Source organism: Conger conger, chromosome 2, assembly GCF_963514075.1.
Source record: "Conger conger chromosome 2, fConCon1.1, whole genome shotgun sequence".
NCBI classification, from domain to species: domain Eukaryota; kingdom Metazoa; phylum Chordata; class Actinopteri; order Anguilliformes; family Congridae; genus Conger; species Conger conger.
This window is the reverse complement of record NC_083761.1, coordinates 38,170,287-38,193,308: the sequence shown is the minus strand read 5'-3', so window position 1 is coordinate 38,193,308 and position 23,022 is coordinate 38,170,287. Positions and strand designations below refer to the sequence as shown.

Genomic DNA, 23,022 nt, shown 5'->3' with positions numbered 1-23,022 from the left:
CCTACCTGTATCCCAGAAAGGTATGCATTCACCAGACCAGCACCGCACATCTCCACAGACGGACAGCGCGAGCAGTTTGCAGTTGTCGTTACAGGTTCTGATAATTTTGATAATTTCCCACGATGACATACAGCTATCTAGCAGGTTGATTATTGTAGATTATGTGTGCATGTAACGTTATATGGTCATGCAAATAAGTTATAAACTCTGTTATGCTGTGGTATCTCGTTGCAGTTGGCGTCTCTTCTCCCGTACTTCCTTCTCATCGCCATGAGGATCCCCGCCCCCTTTATAGAGTTCTAAGCTCACACTCCCACTTCCAGGGTGGGTTACATCAAATAACATTACACAGGCACTTTCAGCACACAGTACATCACACATTTCACCAAGACAGCCAGGGGACCATAATTATTATTGGATATGGGATTTAATAAAGAAGTCATTATAACACTCCTAGGTAAACCAATATTGGTGGGCTTGTGTCCGGCCCAGGATATGGATCATACCATAAATATATTTTCCCCAATTTCCTCGGATTTGTCTAACTCATAACTTTTGCTGCCTTTACCTCCACCATCAAGCCGCTGCAATTTTTTTTTAAGAACAAACCATGAAACAGTGGTTACATTGTATTATGTGGGTGTGAACTTCAATGAAAGACCAAAAAAAGAAGTGAAGTGGGAAAAAGAAAATCTTGTATTTTATAACACATATCTAACATATAATGTGTTCCGCCTATGCAATGCTATATAAACATGGACCTTATGTGAATGGTCAGGCTGTAAAGGATTCATTAACATGTACATTTTCTTTTTTTTAACTGGAAAAAAACAGATTTGAATATGAAGTTTAGCTGTAGAAAGATTGTTATATTGTACTGTATTATATGCTTACATTTGTAAAATTAGTTTAAATGGTTTTCACAAAAAACCTGAATGCTGACACATCAGGAAAGATATAATTAAGGACAATAAAGGACAAATCAAGGATCTAAGTGTCATTTATGGTCAAGTGAGCATTAGAATCTATCCAAAAAGCTAAGTAAGAAAGTGAAAAAAATACCCAGTGAAACAGATTTTCTCAGATCTTTGGAGCATCTTTCAAATTTACCTCATAGAAAGAGGATGATACAACACACATGAAGAGTTAATATGATAGTTCATGCTCGTGGTGCAAATTAGATATTTAGCGTGTTTCGACTGTACCCCTATTACACTGCTGTACCTAGCCTACTATTGTTTTACAATCTTGCAGCTCATGCTAGCCACGTAAAAAATTCTGATAAAAGCTCAGAAGTGCCATCAGTGCGTCTACTCTTCCGCGATCCTCAGATGGGACAAGTCTACAGGCCGGTGAGAATAGGCGTCGCCACTATCAGAAAGAATTTCTGAAATATGGATTCACGTGCCAAGTTAAAAATGAGCTCGACCACCCACAATGTGTAATTTGTGGCGATGTTCTGGCTGCGCTGCATGGGCAAAAGACTGTAGTGCATGGGCCTTGGCTTTGGCACAAAGTGGCCCACCTTTTGCTGAAAGCCTCCTTCCTGCAGCAATCGCGATGACCACCGCAATGCATGGTGAAAAGATTGCAAGTGCGCTCAAACATATCCCCCTCTCCAATGATACCATGTCCAAGCGCATTAACAAGATCGCTAATGACATGAAATGCCAGCTAATCGAGAGAGTAAAAAACTGCCGGTTTTCTTTGCAGTTAGACGAGTCTACTGACTTGATTAATGTTGCGCACTTAATGGTATTTATTCGCTACAGTTATGACGGGAAACTTCATGAGGACATGCTGTTCTGCTCTCCGATGGAAGGAAGGTGTACCGGTGGTGACATTTTAATGGTTGGATGGAGGAGGCAGGGCTGTATTGGGATAACTGCATAAGCATATGCACTGACGGTGCCGGAGCTATGCTGGGGAAAAATAAAGGACTGAAAGCAAAGGTCCTTAGCGTTGCACCACACGTCAAGTTCACTCACTGCATTATCCACAGGGAGGCCCTGGCATCCAAGACACTTGAGCCCGATCTTAACGTTGTTCTCCAAACAGCAATCAAAATAGTGAATTTCATAAAATCGCACCCACTAAGTTCCAGACTCTTCACCCTTCTCTGTCAGGAAATGGGGTCTACACATGAATCCCTTCTTATCCATTCAGAAGTAAGATGGCTTTCACGGGGCAAGGTTCTTACACGCCTGTTTGAGTTGCATAGTGAGGTGCGCACCTTCCGCTCAGAAGCGCACTCCCCTCTTGCGCACCATCTCACTGACTCGAAATGGATATCACGTCTTGCTTACCTGGCATGCATATTTGACAAATTAAACACTCTCAACCTGTCACTACAAGGCCTCAACACTAACATCCTGACCCTCTTGGATAAAGTGAACGCTTTCAAAAAAAAAAGTTGCAGCGTTGGGCAGCCCGTGCGGAGAGTGGGGATTTTGAAATGTTTTCGGAGCTGCATGACTTTTTGGAGGAGAATGGCATGAATGGCAATTAATTGAAACCCTTAATTACCATTCATCTCCGAAGTCTCCTCGACAAATTCCATCAATATTTTCTCACGGAAAATGTAGAGCATTATGACTGGATACGACAACCATTCACCAGCTGCTCTTTAAACGACCTGCCATCTGAGCTCGAGGATGCGCTGACTGAGCTGTCCAGTGACCACACATTACAGACGTTGTTTGCCTCAAAAACACTGGATAAATTCTGCCTGTCAATTGCGCAGGGCTGCCATGGACATTCTCACGCCTTTTGGATCGACCTATCTGTGCGAGAAGACATTTTCGTCTCTGGCCTATATAAAAAATAAATACAGATGTTGGCTCAGCAGCGTGGAGGAAAATCTTTGTGTCGCCGTGTGCAGCATCAATCCAAGAATTAACTTGCTATGTTCGCGGAAGCAGGCCCATCCTTCTCATTAACATAGTCTATGTATGTTATTAAAGAAAATAAACCAGAGGAAGAAACTCAAATAAATAAAGTGAGATCCTTATAGCCGTGTTTCTGTCTCTCTCCGCCTCCAGATTAGCTGCTCTGGTGTTGTGACTCTTGGCTACCGTTTTAGTTCTGGACTGGATCTGATGATTTGTGCATTTGTTTAATCGAGATTGCTTTGTTCGTTCCGGTTCTTGTTCGTTTTAATAAATTGTTGTAGCCTAGGCTATTTCTTACATTGCCTTATTCGTTTTTGCTTGATTGACAGTTGTTAACATGGGTTTGGAATGGGTTTTGGGAAAGTGGGGTCGCCAGACCTCTCCAGTTTCTTTTGTGGGGTCGCCAGACAAAAAGTTTAAGACAGTAGTTACTGTGGACAATACAGAAACACATGCAAATTTGCTGCTGCCTGGCAGATATCTTGCAGCAGTGGTGGCAAATTAAACATGAAACTGTAGTCACTGTAGTCACCCTATTTCAGGGCACCATAATGTTTGGGACAAATGGCATCACAGGTGTTTCTGATTAGATGCTTCAATTGCTCCCAACATAACTTCTAGCCTTTGGATTGCCTTTGCAGTTTGCTATTAGTGTTTGTCAACAGACAAACAAGAGTTCTTCAAAAGACTGAAGAAAGAAAAAAACCCAATCAGAGATGCAGGTGACACCTTAGGCTAAACCCAGTGTTCGGAACACCATTAAGAAGAAAGAGAGGAGCTCTACAGTTGACAAATAATTCTCCCCATAATGAAGGAAACCCCCAAGCACCTATCCAACAGATCAGCAACACTCTTCAGGAGACAGGCATGGATGTGTCAGTGACGACTGTCCACAGAAGACTTCACAAACAGAACTACAGAGGCTACATTACAAGACACAAATTAATAGCTGCAAAAACAGGATGGCCTGGTTGAAGTTACAGTTTGCTACCAAGTCCCTAAAAGGTTCATACTTTCTGGAAAAAGGTCTTGTGAACATTACCAAGGTCTTGTGAACATGACCAAGGTCTTGTGAACATGATGACACCAAGAAATACTTGTATCAGAGTGATGGAAAGAAAAAAGTGTTGAGACCAAAAAGAACAGGCCCAAGATCCAAAGCACCCCCTACCCCTATATCTGTGAAACATGGTGGTTTGGGCATGTGTGACTGCCACAGGTATGGGCTCACGTGTTTTCAGTGATGACGTAACTGCTAACAGCAGCAGCATGAATTCTGAAGTATACAGAGGCATTGTATATGCTTAAGTTTAAACAAATACCTCCAAAATCATTGGATGGCACTTTGTCCTATTACAAGAGAATGGTCCCAAACATACTGTTAACAAAAACAAGCAGGAGCTGAAACTGGCTGGAGTACAGACCTGGTACACCATCACCAGAGATTACACTCAACAATAGATGATGTCTATGGGTCCCAGACTTCAAGTAGTCATTAAATGCAAAAGATATGCAACAAAGTACTAAACCTGCCTACTTTAATTCACATGTGTGGGCTATAGCGGGGCTATACACATAAACATACACATACACACTATAGCCCCACACATGCATGCAACATTGGCTCAAGCAGTCAGAGGGCTGCCAGTTCGATTCCCACCTTCGGAAGTGTCCCTGAGCAAGACAAGACACCTTACCCCCTTGACGAGCTGGTTGGTGCCTTTCATGGTTGGTGCCGTACATGGCAGCCAGCCATTTGCCATTGTATGTATAAAAATGACTGCAATTTCTACACAGGGCAACCAAAAAAGGTAAAATACCCTTAAATAAAAGCTGAGAAACCACATATGAATTGTTTGTTTACAAATCTAGAATTATGGAGTACAGAGCCAAATTAAGAAAAAAATGTCTTTGTCCCAAACAATATGGAGCTCATTGTATTCTCTGTGACATGTAAAAAAAAATGCTGATGAAATCTACTTTATTGAACCCTGTTCTCTGCATTTAAGCCATCCTAGCTATCTAGGAGCAGTTGGCAGCTACAGTACAATGCAGCACCCGGGAAACAACTCCAGTTCTAAGGCCAGTGCCTTAAGTCAAGGGCAATGGCAGGAGTGTACCTAACCTCACATGCATGTCTTTCAGTGTGGAATGAAAGCTGGGAACCCAGACAACCACAGGGAGAACATGCAGAAGGGATCCAGCCAGTCAGAACTCAAACCCAGAACCACTTTCAAACCACTGCAATGCGATGCCACCAAATGTCTATCAGGGACTGGCAGAGCAATTTAAACTTATCTATACTTAACAATATTATTTTTTATTATTTTTTCCATATCACAATGACAGGAAAATAATTAAAAATCATTTAAGATTGCAGACCATTAAAAAAAATTGGCAACATGTTACATTGCATCATGCTGTTAGTTTTTTACCCTATATTTTTTATACCTTAATCTCATCCCTAAATTTGGTGTAACCCACATAACTGTACACATAAATACACAGCTCATAATCATCATAAAACTACTTTAAATGCAAACAACTATAGCTTGTAGCATCTCAAATCAGTTTAAGTTATTCTGGAACAGCCCAAAACATTTATTGAAATATTACTCATTTCATTGGACACTACACAACAGAATATTCAAGGAATATATTTATAAGGAAGATGAAACAGCAGAATAAGGAAAAATAAAAATCATTCATATTTGCCAACAGTCTACACACTGAACATTCCTCTGAGAGGTACAATCCTGTGATAGTTACAATCTCCAGGGGTTTCCTCCCTTTCACAGCACTTGTGTTGGGTGCTGTCTTTGTGTTGTGGCTGCTTTCCCATGTTCTGTGCTTCAGGCATTAAACCTGGTCAAGGATGCCTGTCCCTTTAAAGTTTCTTTCCATTCATGTTGTGACTGACTGTGGAACCTGTTGCTTCCACAATGAGTGCTGACCACCTGCAATCAACCATCCAAGCCAGAGTGGCTATGCTCAGAGTGGCTGTGCTGAGACTCCCAGGAATTGCTGTATTGTCCCTCTGCTCCCTTGGTTCCCTCTAGTCTGTGGCAGCATGGAGAATTTTTCCAAAAAGACAAGTCCACTGAGAGGATGAGAACCTGATTGAATGAGGAGCAGGTGTGGACCTGTTCATGGCATTATTTTGACCCTGGGCCCCAGGCTGTGCGAACAGGGGTAGCAAAGTGCTGGGATTCTGGATACTGGGTGGCATGTGCTGGTGCTGTGGCTGGAAGGCAGGCAGTGTATTGCTTTGCAAGGGGAAAACTAGGTGCTGCTGCCTGGTACTGGAGCTCAGGGGCTCTGACATACTCTTGGTGCCCTGGGGTGGTTCATGCCCCCCATTGAGAAAACACAGTGGCTGGAGTGGTTGGGAGTAGACCAGGACCATGGGTTATCCTCAGTTTTGTTATGGAATCAAAGACCAGTGGAAGTTCCCAGGATAAAGCATCTGTGGTTGAACTGAGTACACTGATGTACTGACACTCCACTGGATGGACAATGACTTTCTGAAGATTCTGAATAGGCAGGGGGAACCTCTTCAGGAGGCCTGTAAGATACAGCAACAAAACCAGGAAGCTGTTCAGGCTTTTGTTTATGCTGTTAATGGTCCATGCTTTGTGAGACTGGATTTGCAAGCCTAATCCCCACTGATAGACCGAGAATGCAGAGGGAGAGGCTCTTGTGGATTATACCTTGGATAAGTGTCATGCTAGCAGTTACTTTCTGGGACAGGTGGCTAGTTTTTGTTTGGATCATTTGGATTGGATGTTATTGCTTGCTCCATCTGAAATGTTTTTGGGCATTTTTTCTTCACAACAAAACGTTCCAGTCTGTTACCACTTGAAGCAATGCTTTTGCTGGGTGTGCTCCCCATAGCAATGCCATCATTTGCTGTGACCCGCTTGTCTGCATCCTTCTCTGTAGTGCACTGCAAGCTCTGCTGAAATTCCTCAACTGATCTGAGTGTGGGTGAAGACAGCACCCCTGGAAGAAACCGCAGTGGTTTAGCAGGATCAGGTAGACTGGACTCGGTAGCCAGGGCAGTCTTTTTAACAGGCCATGCTGCAACTTCAAAGTGAGGGGACTTTTCTACTTTAGCCACTTGCTTTGGATGAACTATTTTTAGTGAACTGAAAAAGTCCATGTCTTCCCTGTGAGCACCTCCATCCTCATTAGTGGCATAGTTTTTCCCAGGTAAGGATCTGGTATAAATTTCAGGGATATCCATGGGTACAACAACTTCAAAATCTCGTTTCACCCTCTGTCGAATAATTAATCCTAAAAGGAGGTTTGGACGTTTGGCTTCCAAACCTTAGGAGTCACAAAGAAAAACAGGTCATTTCAAAGGGAAGACTTGGACCACAGTGAATGTGATGCATTTAGAACAGTGCTCTTACCAGGTCCATCGAAGGGTACTAGATGATGTGGAATTTTTTCAGAGGACCCCAAGGGAATCAGATACATGTCTTTCACCTGCTTCATGTTATTGGCTACAACTCCATAGCGTTTCCTGCTACTGAAATAGGCATACAGAAGAGTATATGATATCTCATCCTCTTCTGTCACAGGACTGAAACGAATTAAACAAATCTCCTGAGGGGAAAAAAGGGAGGAGATATCAGCCCTAGCTAATTTGCCTTAGCAAGCTTAGACAATTAACTACCGCTACTATCACAGATTGAAATTCACCCATTAAATGTTATCAAGCTGTAGCACAAATAAAATATTTGACTTGCTGTTGATTTGATGGCTTTGAATATCTTGGAAATCATATTTACCCTGTGTTGGATATAAAATCTCCTCCACACTCCATGCTAATCCCACTTGCTGGTAGTGATTTACACACTACAAACCACACAGGGTACTAAAGTCTGAACTGTTACTGACAAGAGGAGACTTGCATCTCTCATTGATGATGACAGCTCACCTGTAGGTGGCTGGGGTGTAGCTTGGAGCTGTACATGCAGTAATAACCTGAGGAACCCATGTCAACATAAGACATCAATGATGTCCCACTGCAGCAAAATCCCAATAATCATCTGTTACTGACATTAATCCTGACTTGATCGAGGCTACCTCAATTCTGTGGTAATAGTGGTCAGCCTGCATTCTCCAGTTAATCAAGCGGCGCGCTTCTGCCATTTCTGTCATACGTCAGACTAAAAATTCCATATTAAGATTCCATATAAAACATTCAATTTTTCAATACTTAAAGAAAAAAAAAATCTACGTAGTCAAGCAAACCTATGGATTTAACCAGCAGCTCTACAGAAAGACACCATACACACTTTCACACCATATTTCCAAGAGACTTGTATGAATGTAAAAATAAATATCTCATCTTTACTTATTTCCCAGGTTACCCTACACTGAGTAAAACGGAGAGCATATTATTAAAACTGTACAGCATAAAACAAAAATCACATGGAATTTACTTTTGTTCCTGAGGCTCGAATCTTTTCCATATAGTCCCATACAGTCTGAGGGGAGATCCTCCCTCCAACCTGGATGCTGTCAGGCAGGTCCTAATAATAAATAAGACATTCATGTTTAGTAATTAGTAATACTCAACCTGATGGTGATGAGTAAGTAATACTCATTGAAGTAACTGGATGTTATTTTAACACAAAGCATGCTTATTTGCAACTAAAGCTTCTTACCTCAGTTAGGTGGTCAAGAATACCTGATACTGGATATGCTTTTGTGACAAATTTTGCCACAGAGGGCATATTGATAAAGCCTTTCCACAGGGACTGTAGACGTGCAAGGAACATGGCCTCATACTCTCCTCCATTTGTATTATTTGACCTGGAAAAAAAACTGAAGTTAGAAGAAAAAATACTTTTCCTTGAGCAAACTTGAGATTCTGCATTTGTCAACACCCTTATTTGCCAGAGAACCTTACTCTCATTGGTGTCCTGGTAAATCAAATGTAAGAAAAACAGACCTCAAATCTGAAGAGACCTCACCTTCCCTCAGAGGAGATAGCTGTGGTAGTGACCACATTTTCCACTCCACTGTAAGATTGTCCATCTGTGTGGTCTGGCAGGGTGGTATTCTCTCCATCAGAGCCAGCTTGCCTCCACAGCACTGTGGTAGCCACCCTAACTTTGGTGGTTGCATCCTCGACTGGAGGAGCCATTCGTCCTTCAAGGGGAAGTAATAAAAGTGAATGACACTGATTTTTATTGTTATAACTAAAATAATACATTTTGATATGTTTGCATCACAAAGCTATTCAATGTATGCCTTGTACACTGATACAATTAAATAATTAAATCAATACATTTTCTCCTTCACAAGAACAGACAAAACAAACTAGCATAACATTCTCTTTGGGTTGTGGTGTTTTTTTTTTTAATCTGTTGATTAAGGAGGAGCAGCTGGACATTTAGCAAGACATAAAACACTGAATCATACATTGGTGAGGAGAGGATGATAAATAAGAGCTTTATCCCATTTAGTGCTCCATTTTATTGCCAGTGCATGGTGTGCCTCCATTTTGTTGCCAGCAAGTTTCACTGAAGTGTCATATACACGCAAAACTCGAGACTCGACTTGGACATGTCCAAAAATGACTTGAGCCCATAGACTGTATAAAAATAGCTGAGACCAACTCAGACTCATGTATAATGACTTGTGAACAATAAGACTGCCAAATTCCACTGCGAGAATGGAAGTGAACAATGTTACAACCAATTATTATTTTTCAATAGTTTACATGAAAAATAATCCTTGGTTTAAACACATACAACATTGTTTTACACACCACACTGTGCGCCGTTCAGCTGTAACCATAGCAACACCCTACATTGCAGTATAGCTAACGTCAAAGTTCTGCATGTTGTGGCCTATGGGTTTAAAGAATTCAGGCTCATTGAGCCAAACTAAATTAATACAAGTTCAAAATTTGCAGCATTAAAATAAGCAACCACGTCAAATTTCATCAAACATTTGAAAACTCATTTGGAAAGGTCAGTCAGTTTACCAGCACCAGAAGTTTCAGAGTATAATGTTCATGTCACCATTTAATCAGCATCACAGAAGTGTAAAATTGATTATTTTGTTGACTGTGAAGTTGTAGTGACATTGCCTTGCATTTCAAATGGTTGATGTCAAAAGCGATGCAAGCTAGTTAGAGCCACAAGTTAACGTACCGAACTTGAAAAGCCTGTAGTTCACACAAGCAGCTGCACTTTCAATAAAACGGTCATCTCATGCTGTTTTGATCTGGAGCATGAGTACTATTGCACTATTGAGAGTCATTTTGAATGGATTTGCTTTAACAAAAAATCTGCTGCCGCTGCTGAGAAAATAGTATTTCCAAAAGTATTTCTGCCCAACTCTCACGACTCTTTGACATTTTCCTACTCCATTTAGCTCTAGTTAAACCATGAAGAAATTCATTTCTGTCGTGTGCTACATAGTCATTACATGCAGCTCAGAAAGATATATTTCCTTTTTCCAAAAATGAAACATCACAAAAAACAAGGACACTGTATTTGGACCAAATTGTTCATTTTGATGGAGACTATTTTGAGTATATCGCTGCCACGCATTTGTATACATTCAATATAGAAGTGAAGGCAAGCTGAGGGAAGCCGCAAGTTATGGGCAGTATACACTCACTGTGCATTTTATTAGATTTTACTTATTCATGCGATTATCTAATCAGTCAATTGTGTGGCAGCAGTGCAATGTGTAAAATCATGCAGAAACAGATCAGGAGCTTAAGTTAATGTTCACATCAACCATCAGAATAGGGAAAAAAAGAAAATGAATCTCTGATTCTGAATCTGTGAGCTGTGGCATGATTGTTGGTGTCAGACGGGCTGGTTTGGTTACTGATTTTCATGCACAACAGATTCAAGAGTTTACTCAGAATGATGCAAAAAACATCCAATGAGCGGCAGTTCTGTGGACAGAAATGTCTTGTTGATGAGAGAGGTCAACGGAGAATGGCCAGACTGGTTAAAGCTGACAGAAACGATAACTGAGATAACCACTCTATACAATTGTGGTGAGCAGAAAAGCACAACACGTCAAACCTTGAGGCGGATGGGTTCCACTTCTGTCAGCCAAGAACAGAAAGCTGAGCCTGCAGTGGACACAGGCTGAAGGTTTTTTTTTTTCTTTTAGAATGTATTTCAGATTTTTCCCATTTTTCTCCCAATTTGGTAGTCAATTATACCCTATCTAATCCAATTGGTGTTAGCTGGGGGATACACCGCCCACACCCCATCCCTCGGCGGCCGGAAGGGATCTGGCAGTCCGAGAACAACATGCCTTCTTCAAGCCGTCTCATCTCATCCTCGTGACCATGATTCCGAGGCACCCAGGGTGCTGTTGTGCGTGGTGATCCGCTAACCCTGCCAAGTCCCTCCCTCTGGAGCAGCGAGCCAACTGTGCCGCTCCACGAGTCCACGAGCGCCAGCCAAACTTGGAATCGAACCCCAGTCCTTGGTGTGCAACTGCAACAAACTGCAACCGCAAGATTTGGTGCCAACAGCATGAATCCATGGGAAGTTTTATCCAAACTGCCTTGTGTCAACAGTCCAAGTTGGTGGTGGTGGTGGTGTAATGGCTTGGGGAATCTTATTATGGCTACTACAGGAATGATAATGTACTATGTCACAAAGCAAAAGTCATCTCAAACTTTCAAGATGACTATGAGTTCAACTTTCTTTACTGGCCTTCCCTGTCACTGGATCTGAATCCAATAGAACACCTTTGGGATGTGGTAGAATGGGAGATTCGCAGCATGAATGTGCAGCTGGCAAATCTGCAGAAATTGCATGATGCAATCATCACAACGTGGAACAGAATCTCAAAGGAATGTTTTCAACATCTTGTGGAATCCATGCGATGAAAAATTGAGGCCGTTTTGAGAGCCCTACCCAGGGAGGCCCTACCCAGTATTGTATAGTGTTTCTAATAAAGTGCTCCGTCAGTGCATATACAGCAGTTGCCACAAGCTGTGTTTTGGATGTACAGTACTGTGCAAAGGTTTTAGGCAGGTGTGAAAAAATGCTGTAAAGTCAGAATGCTTTCAAAAATAGAAATGTTAATAGTTTTTTTTTAATCAATTAACAAAATGCAAAGTGAGTGAACAGAAATCTAAATCAATATTTGGTGTGACCAGCCTTTGCCTTCAAACCAGCATCAATTCTTCTAGGTACACTTGCACAAAGTCAGGGATTTTGTAGGCATATAGTCAGGTGTGTGATGAACTATTATACCAAACAGGAGCTAATGATCATCAATTTAAAGCTAGGTTGAAACAGAATCATTAACTGAAACAGAAACAGCTGTGTAGGAGGGTTAAAACTGGGTGAGGAACAGCCAAACTCTGCTTCAAAGGTGAGGTTGCTGCAGCACACATCATGCTTACTTCCCTTCGCAATCGGAAGATGTACAGCAGTGCCATCAGTTCAGAATTGGCAGAAACCAGTGGGACCCAGGTACACCCATCTACTGTGCGGAAAGTCTGGTCAGAAGTGGTCTTCATGGAAGAACTGCAGCCAAAAAGCCATACCTCCGACATGGAAACAAGGCCAAGCGACTCAACTATGCACGAAAACACAGGAACTAGGGGGGCAGAAAAATGGCAGCAGGTTCTCTGGACTGATGAGTCAAAATGTGAAATATTTGGCTGTAGCAGAAGGCAGTTTGTCATTAAGAACTATCTTCAGCGTAAAGAAGAACAAGTCCCGGAAGTGATGGTATAGCCGCCACAGAGCCCTGATCTCAACATCATTGAGTCTGTCTGGGATTACATGGAGACATTTGAGGCTGCCTAATCCACAGAAGAACTGTGGCTAGTGTAGTTCTCCAAGATGTTTGGAACAACCTACCTGCCAAGTTACTTCAAAAACTATGTGCTAGTATACCTAGAAGAATTGATGCTGTTTTGAAGGCAAAGGGTGGTCACAGCAAATATTGATTTGATTTAGATTTTTCTTCTATTCATTCATTTCTTCTGTTCATGCATTTTGTTAATTGATAAAAATAAATAATTAACATTTCTATTTTTTAAAGCATTCTTATTTTACAGCTTTTTTTCACACCTCACAGTACTGTATGTACAATTATTTTAGATTTCCATCATTATTGCGTCTTTTTCACACTGAATGGTTTCAGATGTTTAGACAAAATGTAATATTAGACAAAGGGAACCAGAGTAAACAAGAAACACATTTTAAAATGTACATTTTTTTAAAAACACATTATTTCATTTAGTTATCAAACACCCATATCACCCCTGTGAAAAAAAATATTGTCCCCTTAAACTTTATAACGGGTTTCACCACCTTTAGCAGTAATAACTGCAATCAAACACTTCCTATAATCTCTTTTCTGTTGACAAATTTCAGATTTTCAAGCAGAAATGCTCTTTGCAGGTCCTGCCACAACATCTCTATTGGATTCAAGTTGTGACTGTCAGGCTTCGGAACAACGAACCCAACAGGCAGACCACAACATTTTTTAATTTATTTTAAGTCTTTATTAACTTTGGTGCAGGTGAAACAGGAGAAGTTCGATAGCAGACAAACAGATGTGTTGAAGACAAAGACAAAGTTTATAGTGAAAATCCATGCAGGGGTTCGGTAGCCAGGCAAACAGATAGAACAAAGACAACGTAGTCATGGTGTAGGGTCCTCACACGGGCCGCCAAATAAATTTGGCTAAAGATTTTAGACTCTATGAAATAGTGAGGATGACTATTTGAAATCTATACATCAGTCCTCACATGAGGCGCACAGATTTTGTGGAATATGCCCCCACACCTGCTCTAACCTCTCCCTTCTCCAATTTTTCCATCTCACTAGGGGATACCACAGTGACCTCATCCCCTAGTGCTAGAAACCTTGGAGTGGTGAGGGACAACAGGCTGTCCTTCTCCGAGAACATCACTACGGTGACCCGGGCATGCAGGTTCTTCCTGTACAACATCCGGAGAATCCAACCCTTTCTCACCACCTACTCCACTCAGCTCCTTGTCCAAGCAATGGTCCTGTCCCGCCTGGACTATTGAAATTTTCTGCTGGCTGGCCTTCCAGCATCTGCCATCAGACCCCTACAACTGATCCAGAATGCTGCAGCCTGTCTGGTATTCAATGTTCCCAGACATTCACGTCACCCCCCTGCTCAGCAACCTCCACTGGCTGGCTGTTGTGGCTCGCATCAAATTTAAAACTTTGTTGCTCGCATACCAGGCAGTTAAGGGATCAGCCCCTGTATATATTCAGTCACTTATCAAGACCTATACACCAGCAAGACCCCTCCGTTCTGCTACTTCGTGCCGTCTGGTGCCTCCCCCTCGCCACACCTGCACTTCACGCTCACGAGTGCTGTCTGTCCTGGCCCCACGGTGGTGGAATGACCTCCCGGTGGATGTCAGAACGGCAGAGTCTCTGACTTCCTTCAAGTGCAGACTGAAGACTCATCTCTTCAGGCTACACCTTTCCCTCCCTAACTCACCACCTTATATATGCCATAGACTATAATGGCACTTATATAGTTATATAGATATTGTTGTTTGTATTAGCTATTGTATTGTTATACTCTGGGTATTCTAGCTGCCAACTGTGATATGCTAGTTTGGAAGTTGATGTATTCTTCAAGGGTTCCGATTGTATCTGTATGGTCACACTCGGACTCGGAACCGTACTGTCCTCTCAGGTCCTCTTCACACTTGTACTTGTGCTTGATCTGCACTTTGTTGTAAGTCGCTCTGCATAAGAGCGTCTGCTAAATGCCTTGTAATGTAATGTAATTTAATGTACACTCACTTTATGTGTGGATTGCAAGAATTGATACATACAACGTTTCGTGATAATAATCCTCATATTTGGCGCCAATTAACGTTATGTAGCAGTATGACTGCAAAAAGTAATCTTTCAAGCAATCAGTCTCATACAATTACAGCTATATTAAATATCTAACCACAAATTTAGGATTTTAATTAATAATTAAAATAACCAATATCAATGATTAAACATACCAATAACCTGAAGGTGGGAAGTTCTTTGAAAGTTCTTTGAAAGACTGATTTGACTCATGTCTATGTGACAGCGGGTTTAATAAAACAAATGTATTAAACAGACATACAAACACAGAACATAAATGGGGTGATGAGCTAACGGGAAGTTAGGATAAGGTAGGTGTGTGCATGTGCTCGCACGCGCACTTAAGGACACGTGTCCCTTGAACAAAGGAAAGGTAAAAACAGCTAGCTTGGGTAGTTAGCGGGAGTTCTGGGAGGGAGTCTTAGAGTGTTAGCTGAGAGAAGAGAGAGACTACTTGCGTAGTTTAATTCTATACATCCATTCACGTAAAAAGTTAACAGTCAGAATGCATTCAAATGATAACACAAATATAAAAACACAGATTCACAATATCAGTTACGACTAAGCTAAACACTAGCTATGCCTGGAATGCTTGTTTAGTTACTGAGTCCACCGCTTTGCTGAATCCAAAAGGAGAAGCTGTTCTTGTAGATGGATCTGTGAATTGATGACCTCGGACGGTACACAATGCTAGGGTGTTCCCATGTGCTGCATGATAGAGTCTGGTCTGTTCGGTAGCTGAAAGAGGTCTGCTGGGCCTTTTTCATTGTGGAAAAGTTTGTTTGCTGCAGTTTCTATTGGTGAGCTGATGTATCAATTCACGTACAACAATTTCCACTCACTATAGGCCACTTTAAATTACCGCAAGGTAAGCTGGGTGTATCAGTGAGGCCTACTGGTGCACTGTGGAGGCCTCTGTCCGAGTGTCGGGAGGAGGGCGTGATGCAGTTGCAGGAGCCGGAGGCAAGATGAGGTAAAGAAAAGGGCAAAGAGAGTCAATGAGAAGGGCCGGACAATGCTTGTCCTAGCTCTTACACTGTGAAAGTTTATTGCTCCCGCCGTTACAGTATTGGCTTAACTAGACCTCACACCGGGGTGTTGTTACGGAAGTGTCCTGTGGAATTGTGGGAAACGTAGCTACACAGTCCCTACAGTGGCCACTGGCAGAAGGTCAATAACAGTAAAGCAGTCCAAACAAGCAGATAAACAAAAGCGAAATCCAAAAGCACAAATCGGTCCAAGAACTGTGGGAGAAATGGAAGGGGAATCCAAAAGGCGATGGTCGAAAAACAAAATGGGTCGAAACACAGACAGATCAGACAGGAAAACCGCTGGAGAGAATGGTGAAAACACATTACAATCTGGCAAACAACTAATAGAACAGACAGGTTTATATAGACAGATAATGAGAGGAAACAAGAATCAGGTGAGTACAACAATCAGGAAGTGGGGAAAAAAAAAAAAAAGGTGGGAAGAATGAATAGAAAGACAGACTATGGAAAGCAGAGAGTCGAAACACTAGGGACTGGTACAGTTCCTTCAATAATGGAAAGTTGACCAGGTCCAATAGCAGCAAAACATCCACACATCATCACACGAACACCACCATGTTGGATCTGGTATGATGGCCTTGCTGTAAAATGCTGTATTTGCTTTACGCAAAACATAATGGACCTATATCATTGGTTGGCAGTTATATTATTTATCCAAAGTGCTGTGCAATTGATGCTTTTCATTCACCCATTCATACACACACTCACACACCAACGGTGATTGGCTGCCATGCATTGGGGGTTAGGTGTCTTGCTCAGGGACACCAAACGGCAACCCTGCAACTACCGCCTCAGCCAAAGTTGCCCCCATTTGTGACATCCTGGATGAGTTGTCGGTACGCCCATGGTGAATTTTGGAACACTGGCCACTCCTGGGAAGATTCACCACTGTTCCAAGTGAGAGATAATGGCTCTCACTGTGGCTGGTGTCACATCCTTTCCAGAATAATATATTTATTATTATTTTTTCAGATCTCATCTAGAACTGGCTCAAAGTTGGCTCAAATTCCTCCACAGCAATGGGAAGGATTGATATCTAATTATAGGTAACATTTGATTGCAGTTATTGCTGTTAAAGGTGGTGCAACCATTTAACAACATTAAGGGGCAATTATACTTTTTCACAGGGGTGATATGGATGTGATATGGATTTCATTAAATTCATTTCATTAAATAAATGTTTTTTTATTTATTTATGTGGTTTGTGTTTTACTCAGGTTCCCTTTGTCGAATATTACTGTATTAACATTTTGTATAAAGGCCCTAGTGTTGGCATTTCAGGCTGCTAAGGGGACTGCCCCACCTCACATACAATCCTTGATCACTCCCTACTCCCCAGCTAGACCACTCCGGTCTGCCAGCTCTGGTCGCCTTATGGTTCCCTCTCTACGAGCACTTGCCAGTCGAGCTGCACGTTCACGCCTGTTTTCCGTTCTGGTTCCTCAGTGGTGGAATGACTAGCCTACCACTGTCAGGACAGCAGAATCCCTCCCCCTATTTCGACGCAGACTAAAAACACACCTTTTCAAACTCTACCTTAGTCCTCCCTCCTGATTTCCCCCTTTCTGATATCCCTTGTCTAACCCCCCAAAAGAAAATTTGCACTTATGATGACCAGATGTTTAGAACAGCACTTCATATGTATTTTCCTAGTTATGGATGTGATGCTTTGGATTAAAAGTGTCTGCCAAATGACTAAAATGTAAAATGTAAATGTAAACTAAATTCTCAAGCATCCTGTCTGGCCTCTGAAGAAACAGGTATAGCAATAAGTCCAAACAAGGCATCAAGGCCTCTTCCCAAATCTCCCTTGTGCTCTATGGGTATCAGTCTCCCAATAACAACGCAAAGTTAGCTAGAAATGCTGCATGTGTTTGTGTGTGTCTGTGTATGTGTAACAGACTTATTAGTTATTTGTGATTCCACTTGCCACCCTTAAATGGTAACTTTCTACAATTATTATACACTAAGGTACACCTGGTTGGCCAGTGCGTGTGCATCATGTTGATTTGGGTGGTGTTTTAGTTAGAATCGTCCCAGTCGCATGACTGCACATTTAGTGGTAGGTCAAGTTTTAAGGCACTGCTGCTATTAAGTGAATATAGGAATTTGTGATTAATCTAAATGTGTTGATATTACATTCCAGAGTCTAAGTAATTCTGTAACTTTATGTTGGGCATGTTTTTGTTATATCTTCGAATTGTATAACGGATGTGCACAAGCTAGCGACAGTGGTTCTTCCCAAAGCCACGTGTAATGCATTGCTTGAGTGCAATGAGTGTGCTAGTTCCTCAAATGCATGAGAAAACCCACTGCTGTGCATGGCTAAGCATTCTTGGTCCACTGTTTTACCAGACATGAGATTGACTCCAATAAAAACGACTGGCAATGATACCAGATATAAGCTTTATTGAAGATAACCAACACAACACGACGCAGCAGTAAAGGACAGTTACATATGTCTGTGTGTTTTCTTTCTCTCACACACATTGCAGGCACTGTTCTGCGGCCTTTGACCTTCCACCTCATGTTATCACCAGATTAGATACTTCATCTCGAACCCTGAAAACAAACTCTGGGAGGCCAAATAATTATTTCTGAATTAGAACCCATTTCTGTAATGTTGAAAGGTCAGGGGTCTCTGTATGCTCATTCAGTATGCTTGGCATATGATAAGGCATAATCAATCATTTACTTTTATATCAATTTACTGTTATATTTTACTACATGCTTACTACATATGAACCATTTACCAACCAGAGGTAGAATTATTAGTAAAACACTTTTTTTGATTATAAAATGGCGACCTCCACCTATTCAGTTCATGCTTCTCCACCTTGTTCTGTGAAAGTCCTGAATTCCTTCTGCAGAAAATAAATCCTCTTTGTTCAGTAACAGAATAAATCAGGAAGAGGGCAAATACTTTTTCACGGCACTGTATAACTAAAGAAAATGTGCATTAGCACACACAACAGCATGCAATTCCTGAGCATGTGCATTGCATCCTAACAGTCCACCTGAAACAGAACTACTTTTCATATATAGAAAAAGCTATTTTTAACTTCATAAAAAAGTTCATGTCTCTTGTTTTAATACTTAGTTAGACAAAAATGGAGTTCCATGTTTATCAGTAAATGGTGTTGGCTAGACGGACAATTATTGTTCATATAATAAATGCATTCATTTGCTAGTTCTAACCACAATTGCAGTCCAATATTTTTTAAATGCCTGAAATATGTACTTGTCCCGCCTGGACTACTGCAACTCCCTCTTGGCTGGCCTCCCAGCGTCTGCCATCAGACCCCTCCAACTAATCCAGAATGCTGCAGCTCATCTGGTCTTCAACCTTCCCAAACAATCACGTCACCCCCCTGCTTACTTCCCTCCACTGGCTGCCTGTCATGGCTTGCATGAATTCAAAACATTGGTCTTCCAAGCAGTTAAGGGGTCAGCCCCAGCTTACCTCCAAAAAATCATCAGACCCTACACCCCTGCCAGACCTCTTCGTTTGGCCTCCACAGGCCGCTTGGCGCCTCCCCCTCTCCAAACTTCCACCTCCCGCTCAGAACTACTGTCTGTTCTGGCTCCACGGTGGTGGAACGAACTCCCCGTGGAGGTCAGAACAGTAGAATCTCTTTCCATCTTCAAGCGCAAACTGAAGACGCACCTCTTCAAGCTGCACTTCTCCCTGTGCCTCCCTACCTCCCTGCAAACCTTAATTGTTGTCTTTCTGTGATATTTACTTGTGTGTCAGGATGTTTAGTTTGGCTAGTGTTATGTCCTGGTGTATTAAGTTGTTGTTATGCTTAGAACTGCCTGGTATTTTGGCTCCGCGCTGCTGTGTTTTGTTATTGTGTTCCCCTATACAGGTGAAGGTGAGGATGCATCGTGGTTGCTGGGAAACCTGACCGGAGGATGCGGTGGAGATGGATGCATCAACAACTGTTGCGGGGGAGACACCTTGAAGGATGCGCCGACCGGAGGACGTTGTGATCGTCGCATGGAAACCGGACGAGAGAATGCGGTTACCGGGGACACCGGCACCATCATGGAATGGCATCTTTTTAAATGAATGCGGAACTATATAAACGCCGCAAACCATCATCGTAGAGAGACCTGCTGACTACCTGCTCTAGACTCCACGCCACTCCGCTTCACTTTCAAGAAGGCCGCTCTATGCTAGATACTATTAACTGCATCCAATACGCAGACTGTCACAGACCATAGACTAGATAATATTCCGTGTGCTTCGAATAACCATTGTCGACTGCTGAGAGGTGAAACCACCGTCTCTCTGGATTTTGGACACGCCAGATTAATCGGTGAGAAACTTGCAAACTCAACGTATTAGTCTGAATACTTAGCAACATTCAGGTTTAACAATACTCTTGTAAATATTAAACTACTTTTCCTTTTCTAACTACCACTGTGTGCTCAACTCTTTCTGTGAAATCGTGATCGTGGCGGTCTAGTGTTACGACCCATTGATTCACTTAGTTGTCGAAACATTGGTGGAAATTCGGGACGTAACACTAGGTAAGCAGTGCTTGGCTAGGTGAGCGGTTTGTTGCGGTATTATGATTAAAAAAACAAACAAAAAAAAACCTGATGATCAAATATGACCTGATCCTTATCTTTGTTGTGCAGGTAGCAGTTGAAATTGGACTTCCCTCTAGGGTCTTTCAGCGCACTTATCCCTAGTTATGGGTATGCACTTTACACTTTGTTGCTCTGGATAAGAGCATCTGCCAAATGTATTAATTAATTAATGTAATGTAATATCATTTATTTTGATTATTATGACAATGCCTGTTACCATAGTTTTAGCCAACATGACATGATATTGAAGTCTTTTGCCATAAAGCACATTATTTGATGAAAGGTTTTTCTGCCTGTCTTTGCTTCTTCATGAATTTTTCTAAATAAATATTCATGAATAGTCACTGAATATCAGTCTGTAATGCAGAATAGAAGAACTATGGTGCTTCCCAACATTTAATAAAACTGCTCCAGAAATGACCCAAAATGCAAAAAAGCCCTTATTAAATAAAATTACTTTCCTACCTTGCTCCATACCAACAAACTCTTTGGAAGGGTGGCACGAGACAGCCCTTACTGAGTACAATAAACAAAACCAAGAATCTGGAGTTTGCTAAAATGTAATGTTTTGGCCATACACACCATCAAAATGTTTGCAACAAAAGAGGAAGGAGAAGCACCTCATACCTACTGTTGAATGTGGAGATGGGTCATTGATGGTTTGGATATGTTTTGCTGCCAGTGGTTCAGGGGCACTATTTCAGATCAATGGCACAAAGGAACCAGGAAATTTTGGCAGAAAATCTGGTCGTCTCTGCTAGGAAGCTGAGACATGGTCGTAGGTAGATTATCCAGTCAATGAAATGACTCCAAACATACGATAAATCCACACACTATATTACATATGTTGGAAAATAAAGCTTATGTCAATAACTAGACATTTTTATCTTATAATATCTTTTGTGCACATTTATCAAAAGCAATAATTCTGGAGCCCACTCTATAGGACAATATGGACATTTGGTCATGACACATACAAATGTTCATGTTAGTGAAAGAGTTATGCCGATTATTGTATTCTCCCCTGCAATAATTCACCCTGTCCATCTAATAAGTTAACAAGAACCCACACAGGCACCCGGAGAACATTCAAATGCCAAACAGAAGGATTTAAACCTAGAAAATCCTTGCTCGGGAGCAATCAGCAGGGTGCTTTTGCCTCAGGAGATCTGCCGGCAGCATATTTGCATATTTTTTTTGTTTTTCCACAGTAACTACAAAAAGATTGCAAAAAGATTTTCAAATAGTTTATGGCTATTGAGAGCAAATATTCGAAAGTTCAATATCCCAAAAGCAAATATGTAGGTTAATTCTTTGCAATATAGCATAATAAGATTGATTCTTCATGGCATGCACAGCAATTTAGACAATGTGGCTTAAAAGGGTAAATATTCCCTCTGAATATGACAAGTAACTAAGTTATAGAAGTTAACAGTTTCTTAAAATTCTAGGAATGGTTTAATATTATGTCAAGGTACTGTTGTCATTATTTATTAACTACGGCATTAGATGTTTAAGCTAACTGTAGGTTTAATGGGAAATAAAAACTGGGCCATAAAAATTATATATTTATATTATGTTTTTATTTTGAAGGTAGGAATTTCCTTTTTTTTTAATATTCATGTGATTCCTTTGAACTCAACTTTTGGAAAGTGACAGTCCTAGACTCTCTTCACAGGAGCTGCTTCTGATGAGTATCTCATCTTCCACTGCAATGGTGGACCACCGAAATTTGCAGTACAACACGACACAATGTGCACTGCTCTTAAAGGGAATGAAAAGAGGTCATTTGATTGGCCATGATTTAATCCAGCTGCAACACACCCACTAATAATATAATCAACCCAATCCAGCCCACTTTACACCTGCGCCGCATGCTTAGAGCTGTGCATTCCTCGCCTACCAACATTCAATAGTCATTACATTACATTACATTATTGGCATTTGGCAGACGCTCTTATCCAGAGCGACATACAGTTGATTAGACTAAGCAGGAGACAATCCTCCCCTGGAGCAATGCAGGGTTAAGGGCCTTGCTCAAGGGCCCAAGGGCTGTGCGGATCTTATTGTGGCTACACCGGGATTAGAACCACCGACCTTGCATGTCCCAGTCATTTACCTTAACCACTACGCTACAGTCTGTGCCCCAGACTGTGCCCATGCTCTATGTGACTTTGACTTTGAAAATAGAGCCCTGTGTTTATTCTGTTCCAATAGAAAATTGTTGCAGTTCCTTCAAGGTTAATGCAGTTATGTGGGGGAACATAAATGATTCTGACAACATTGGAGGATGGAGGATTTTCAAGTACCTGTACATATCTTGCACTCAAGGTCAAAAAGGTGACCCTTATGCTGGCTGGTTGTGTCTTTAGTGCTCTCCAATTCCATTTCTGGTGGAACAACTGCAGGCTCTTCCACTGGTTTGGGCACAGGGTCCAGCTGAACAGAAATAAATTGAGAGACATAAAACTCATGAGATTTGCTTATCCACGTAAAACCCTTTCCATTTACAGTGTTCAGAACAAAGCTCATTCCTGAGTGTCAAATAGACACATTGACTCTGGGTTGTTAAATGACCAGAGAAGAGCCTATTCAAATATGTTTGCTGATTTA

The 23,022-nt window shown here is 41.6% G+C and overlaps 1 protein-coding gene across 4 annotated transcripts in view; it reads right to left on the bottom strand.

The window, feature by feature from the left end:
* Nucleotides 1–673: 673 nt before the first annotated feature.
* Nucleotides 674–23,022, bottom strand: part of LOC133116430 (PHD finger protein 3-like) — a 54,877-nt gene continuing 32,528 nt past the window's right edge. The window contains exons 9-14 of one of the 4 annotated variants that reach the window (XM_061225947.1): nt 22,719–22,848; nt 8,879–9,056; nt 8,570–8,717; nt 8,345–8,434; nt 7,307–7,502; nt 674–7,220 (exon numbers count right to left, since the gene is read on the bottom strand). In XM_061225947.1, coding sequence (XP_061081931.1) covers nt 6,646–7,220; nt 7,307–7,502; nt 8,345–8,434; nt 8,570–8,717; nt 8,879–9,056; nt 22,719–22,848 — 1,317 coding nt within the window. In that variant the 3' untranslated portion in view covers nt 674–6,645. Of the gene's footprint in view, nt 7,221–7,306; nt 7,503–7,836; nt 7,884–8,344; nt 8,435–8,569; nt 8,718–8,878; nt 9,057–22,718; nt 22,849–23,022 lie in introns of those variants that run through there. The other 3 variants (XM_061225956.1, XM_061225964.1, XM_061225972.1) reach the window with 3 other exon arrangements.